At 47.1% G+C, this 5,750-nt stretch overlaps 1 protein-coding gene across 3 annotated transcripts in view; it reads right to left on the bottom strand.

The window, feature by feature from the left end:
- Positions 1-294: 294 nt before the first annotated feature.
- Positions 295-5,750, bottom strand: part of LOC134458068 (PH and SEC7 domain-containing protein 4) — a 25,608-nt gene continuing 20,152 nt past the window's right edge. For all 3 annotated transcript variants that reach the window (XM_063210172.1, XM_063210174.1, XM_063210173.1), the window contains 7 exons: positions 5,480-5,523; positions 4,976-5,148; positions 4,757-4,827; positions 3,799-3,944; positions 3,241-3,385; positions 1,798-1,944; positions 295-996 (listed from right to left, as the gene is read on the bottom strand). In XM_063210172.1, coding sequence (XP_063066242.1) covers positions 709-996; positions 1,798-1,944; positions 3,241-3,385; positions 3,799-3,944; positions 4,757-4,827; positions 4,976-5,148; positions 5,480-5,523 — 1,014 coding nt within the window. In that variant the 3' untranslated portion in view covers positions 295-708. The remainder of the gene's footprint in view (positions 997-1,797; positions 1,945-3,240; positions 3,386-3,798; positions 3,945-4,756; positions 4,828-4,975; positions 5,149-5,479; positions 5,524-5,750) is intronic.

Here is a 5,750-nt window from a genome sequence, read left to right as displayed (position 1 = left end):
ACCAGCATTTGGCCGGTTGGCAGGTGCCAGTGTCAAGCCCTGATGTGCAGACTGATGACAGAGCACGGCCTGAGAATTTGATTGAGTAATGACAGAGAGGGATAATGATCTTGCAACAGCTGCGTTTATCTCAGATAGTTGCAGCTGACGCAGGTTGATGATGTCACAGTTCGTGATTGTGTCGAGGGGTAGTGACATTACAGTTCTCGGTTGCGTGGCGATGCTAGATGTTGAGTAGCGGTATGGCGACGTTACAACTGTTTGTTGTGTTGTGGGATGATGCTGTGGTAATGACTTTTATATAGCGCCTTTCAAGTAAGCCAAGGTTGCTTTACAAAAGGGAGGCATGGTAGTATGTCTCTTGGAGATATTGCAGCTGCCGCAGGCTAGCAGTCGTATTGCAGGATGATGATGTCACAACTCGTGACAAGGTCACAGCTCCACTACCATTGTCATTTTACACAGCTCACAGGTGTACACGGCACACAAAACACAATGAAATTGCATTTACTGTATGCTTCACCCAAGCAAGGGGGCAGCCCCTAATGGCACCCCAAGGAAGCAGTGCGGCGGACGGTACCATGCTCAGGGTACCTCAGTCATGGAGGAGGATGCGGAAGAGCACTGGTTAATTACTCCCCCCACCAACCTGGTGGGTCAAGAGTCGAAGCGGCAACCTTTGGGCTACAAGTCTGACGCCCTAAGCGATTAAGTCTCACGGTTGCGTCGCGGGACGATGATCTTGCGGTAGGTGCGTCTCTCTGAGATGTTGCGTCTGACTTTAACAACGGGAGGGGGCGCGGTCTCCAGCTCGAGGGAGTGGGACCTCTTCATCCCCCCGTCCGCTTCGTCCTCCTCCTCTCCCTCCTCCAGCGCCTCCTTACACACCTGCTGGTCGAACTGGCCCAGCTGGGTGGCCGTGACCTCGGAGGTGGAGGCGCGCTTCAGACAGCTCCAGGCCTCCAGCATCTGCATGTACACCTCGTAGCGGCTCCTCTGCACACAAGATGAAAAACATACCTTTTAGAGGTGAACTGAGTATTATTCCATAATTACATCAATACACCACCATCAAATTCTTTTTTTGAAAGAATATTTTTTTGGGGGGGCTTTTTGGCCTTTATTATTACAGGAAATGATTGGGAGAGAGATATGGGGCAGGGCCGGGAAATGACTCGGACCGGGGTCCCCGTGGGCATGCAAGCCCAAATGTGGGCGGCTTAGTGCGCTGCGCCACAGCGCCCCTACCACCATCAAATTCGAAGTATTTACCATACACGAAAAGGTGTATTCTCTCCATGTCCGCCGTTTTTAATTTCCAGAAATAGACATTTTTAGCTGCAAAACGTACTGTACTTTGGTCATACTAGTAAATATTAGTTTATTATTTAGTAAATATTCATGAAAATATCAAATCTGGCAGTAGGCAGTACAGTTTCAGAGAGCAGCATAGTTGCAAATCCACTCTGGCCAGCAAAGAGGGAGCAAGGCACCCAAGTCCCCATTACTCCAGGGACTATAACCATACCCTGCAATGACTGCAAGTCATTTTGGATGAGCAGGTCAGCCAAGTGCAATGTAATGTAATGTGATGTAATGTAATAATGTAATGTATTAGTGTAGCGCGCACACACGCACACGCGCACACACACACACACACACACACACACACACACACACACACACACACACACACACACACACACACACACACACAACACACACACACACACACGCACGCACACACACACACACGACACACACACACACACACGACACACGCACACAGTCCCACACCTCGTGCTGCAGGTACTCCTCTTTGATCTTGTGTTCCTCCAGTTCTCTGGCCTTGTGCTTGCGGCCCTCCGGCAGGCTCTGCTGCAGCTGGGTCAGGTCCTCCTGGAACGCCTGCAGCATGGCACCATGGGACTCCAGCTGCTTGTCCTGATCACACCACACCACACCACACCACACCACACCACACCGCACCGCACCGCACCGCACCGCACCACACCACACCACACCACACCACACCAGACCACACAGGGGAGAGGGGACAAACACAGACACAGGTTATACACCGGATACACAGTCTGTATGTATACTGTATGTAACCTGCGTGTGATACTTTGTTGTGGATAGGGGGAAGGGGAATCCTGGAGCTCCTGGATTGGGGGGATCTTCTTCATGTCAGCCATTTTGAATGTCCAGAAATAGACATTTTTAGCTGCCAAACTTGCTGTACTTTGGTCATACTAGTAAATATTACTTTATTACCAAGTAAATATTCATGAAAAGATCAAATTTGGCAATAAGCTGCACAGTTTCAATGAGCAACACAGTAGAGCTGCTTGTCCTGATCATAGTGGAGGGGAAAGGGGACAGGAGGGCAGGGGAGAGGGGACACAGGTTTTATTTAAAAAAAGGTTCGCTCACTCCTTTGGATTTTTTCTTCTTTAAGTTATTTTTTCTTCTTTTTATTCATTCATTCCTGTGTTTGTCAGTGAATCTGAGGAAGACCGAGAGGTCGAAACGTCATTGCCAATGAATGAATGAATAAAAAGAAGAAAAAATAACTTAAAGAAGAAAAAATCCAAAGGAGTGTGCAAACCTTTTTTCAAAAAATACGTAATCTTTTTGTTCAGCACCAGGGATTGTGCACAAGTAACTCTCTACAAGAGGGGACACAGGGACACAGGTTATAGACCAAATAAATAAGCTGTTTGTGATACTCGTAGACAGCAAGAAAGGAATATGGGAATGCATTGCAGTCATTTGTCCTGATCACAGTAGATGAGGCAGGTAAGAGGACAGGGAGAGGGGAATATGAGCATGGAATATATAGGCCGTTTGTGTTGGTCAGGGACTGGACAGGAGAATGGGAATGTGTGGAGTAGAGGTCACAAAAGCCATATTTATTTGTTTAAGTGTTGGCAAGTTTTCAATATCCTGGTTAGTAACTGTTGTCCGTGGAACAACAGTGACATGACAACCTGCTGTAAGCCTGCAGCTAAATTCATTTGAGAAAACATTTGAGTAATTAAATTAAGGCACGGGCAAAACTGGCAATTAACCTGACTGCTCAGCTAGAAATGAAATGTGATACCGGACTGCAATTGAGAGGCTTTATAACACAGTGTCACACACACAGGACCACACACACAGACGCACACACAGGCGCACACACAGGCGCACACACACACACAGGCGCACACACACACACACACACACACAGCGTACCTGAGCGAGTGATGACTGTGACGCGGGTAGGATGGGTCGTGTGAACCTGCGTTGGGAGCCCACAGCAGCCGGGAACGGAGGGGAGGAGTAGAGCGCCGCCACCAGGTTAATACGACAAATCCAGGCACACATCTGCTCTGTGGAACTATGACAACACGCAAACTCAGCCAATAGCACAGCTATATATTGCAGCTACAGGTCTGCTGCCAGCATGCTGCCACATGAATATGCTTATTACTATAAGCGTACATGTTTTCTTTATTTTCTTCAAAAGTTTAGTTTGAAGGTGGTGTGATACTGATTGATTACCCTCTAGTACTCCCAATTTATGAGCAAATAAACATACCAAATGTCGACTAGTTTCCTGTCAACCATGACAAAAAAACCAAAAAAACGAAAACCGAAATGGAAGAAATACTGTGTAGTTGTGAACTGTGTTTACTGTCTAATATTGTACCACACAAAACACCGTGTTTTTCCCAAAGAAAGTACATTATAGCAAGAAGGATGCACACAATTGTCCCTTTGGAACAGCACAGCAGGTGTGAAAAGACTCACGCTGCCTCGAAGAGGAAGACCCTCCAGTCGGCGGTCTGCAGGCGGAAGACGTACGGCCGCTTGGTGTAGTCCACCGCCCTCTCCGCCAGCGCGTGGTGCACACTCACCACCTCCTCCGAACTCTGCCAGTCTGAACTGTAGTCATCCTGGGGGCACACAGGAGAGAGTGGAGCAATCACTCAGCCAGCCAGTCAAGTAAGTAAGTCAGTCAGTCACTCCATCAGTCAGTCAAGTCTTAGATTGGATTAAGCAATCAATCAACCCGCCAATCAATAAGACAAAGGTTGAGAGGCAGACAGGCAAATGCACGCAGAGAGAAGGACAGACAGATTGGAAAGCAAACAGATGAAGACACAGGCAGAGGTAAAGGTACTAGAAGACAGACTCATGGACAGACAGACAGAAATATTAGAAGACAAACTTATAGACTGATAGGTCAGCAGAGTGCAGAATCCCTGTCCTCTGTCTGCTTTCTCAGTTAGTGCTTATGCATGTGGGTCAAAGACGTCCAAAAAGGTCATTCAGTGTAACGAATACCTTCTGCTGACTGTAACTGTAAAAAAAACATGATTTTTAAATAGTTTCAAGTAAATGGATGACAGCCGAGGCTTTCATGAATACACTGGGGGAAAAAAAGAGTCATGTTTATTACAGTTACAGTCAGCAGAAGGTATCCGTTACACTGAATGACAGTTCCTTTTTGGACGTCTTTGACCCATGTGGAGCATGACACATGCGCCATAGTCTTGTGATGTTATGTGTATGTCTGTCTTAAACAAGTCTTGCTAAGGGATGCAAAATGGAATATAATGGAATATCGTATCATATCGTTTCGTATTGCATCATATCACATCATATCGTACAGTATGGTATCATATCGTATCACATAGCCCAGTAAGGGTGAGGTGCATGATGGGAAGATGGATGTGCTGTCATGGCCACTGTCTGCATGTCTGACCTTCTGTAGGTAGAGCACCATCCCCTTCAGCACAGCATAGAACGTCTTCCAACTCCTTTTGCCCCACGGCGCTGTAAACACACACACACACACACACACCAGAGCTATACAATGCATGCAGATACACAGATATGCAGGCACACACACGCACGCACACGCACGCGCACACGCGCACACACACACACGCACACACACACACACACTCTCACTCTCACTCACTGCGTTTGCCGTCGATGTCTGCGTGTGCCTTGCGTTTGAGGAAGCCCTTGTGGAAGACGGTGGCCTTCTTGTCGTGGGCGACGCTCTGGAAGGGGTTGGCCCTGGAGCGCATCGAGGACTCCACACCCACATCCTCCGGACACATCATGGAGCTCTGAAGCTCCTTCTCATCACTGAACATCACACACACACACACGCATCCACACACGCACCACACAAGCACACACACACACACACATGGACACGGACACAGACACACACACAACAAGATATCATGGAATACATAAGCATCATGGAACATTGAAGCTCCTTCTCATCTCAGACACACATCATACACACACACTCACATGTCATCATACTGATTTATCCAACTGATGGGGAGTGGTGTGTGTGTGTGTGTGTGTGTGTGTGTGTGTGTGTGTGTGTGTGTGTGTGTGTGTGTGTGTGTGTGTGTGTGTGTGTCTGTGTGTGTGTCTGTGTGTGTGTTCAGAGGATCCCACTTACACGGCCCACTCCAGGGGTTCATTCTTGATGCCGTTGTACAGGCCCTGAAAAACACACAGTCACAGTTTCAGTATTTATCTTTGATGCGGTCAGTATTTAACTTTGATGCGGTCAGTATTTATCAAGTCAAGTAGGTTTTTTTATTGTCAATTTCTTTACATGCACTGGTCATACAAAGAATTTGAAATTACATTTCTTGCTTTCCCATTAGACATAGACTAATCTAGGTAAGGACATAGACAGTATAGACATAGACAGTACTTATACATGG

Source organism: Engraulis encrasicolus, chromosome 11, assembly GCF_034702125.1.
Source record: "Engraulis encrasicolus isolate BLACKSEA-1 chromosome 11, IST_EnEncr_1.0, whole genome shotgun sequence".
NCBI lineage: Eukaryota > Metazoa > Chordata > Actinopteri > Clupeiformes > Engraulidae > Engraulis > Engraulis encrasicolus.
This window is presented reverse-complemented; position numbering and strand designations above follow the sequence as displayed.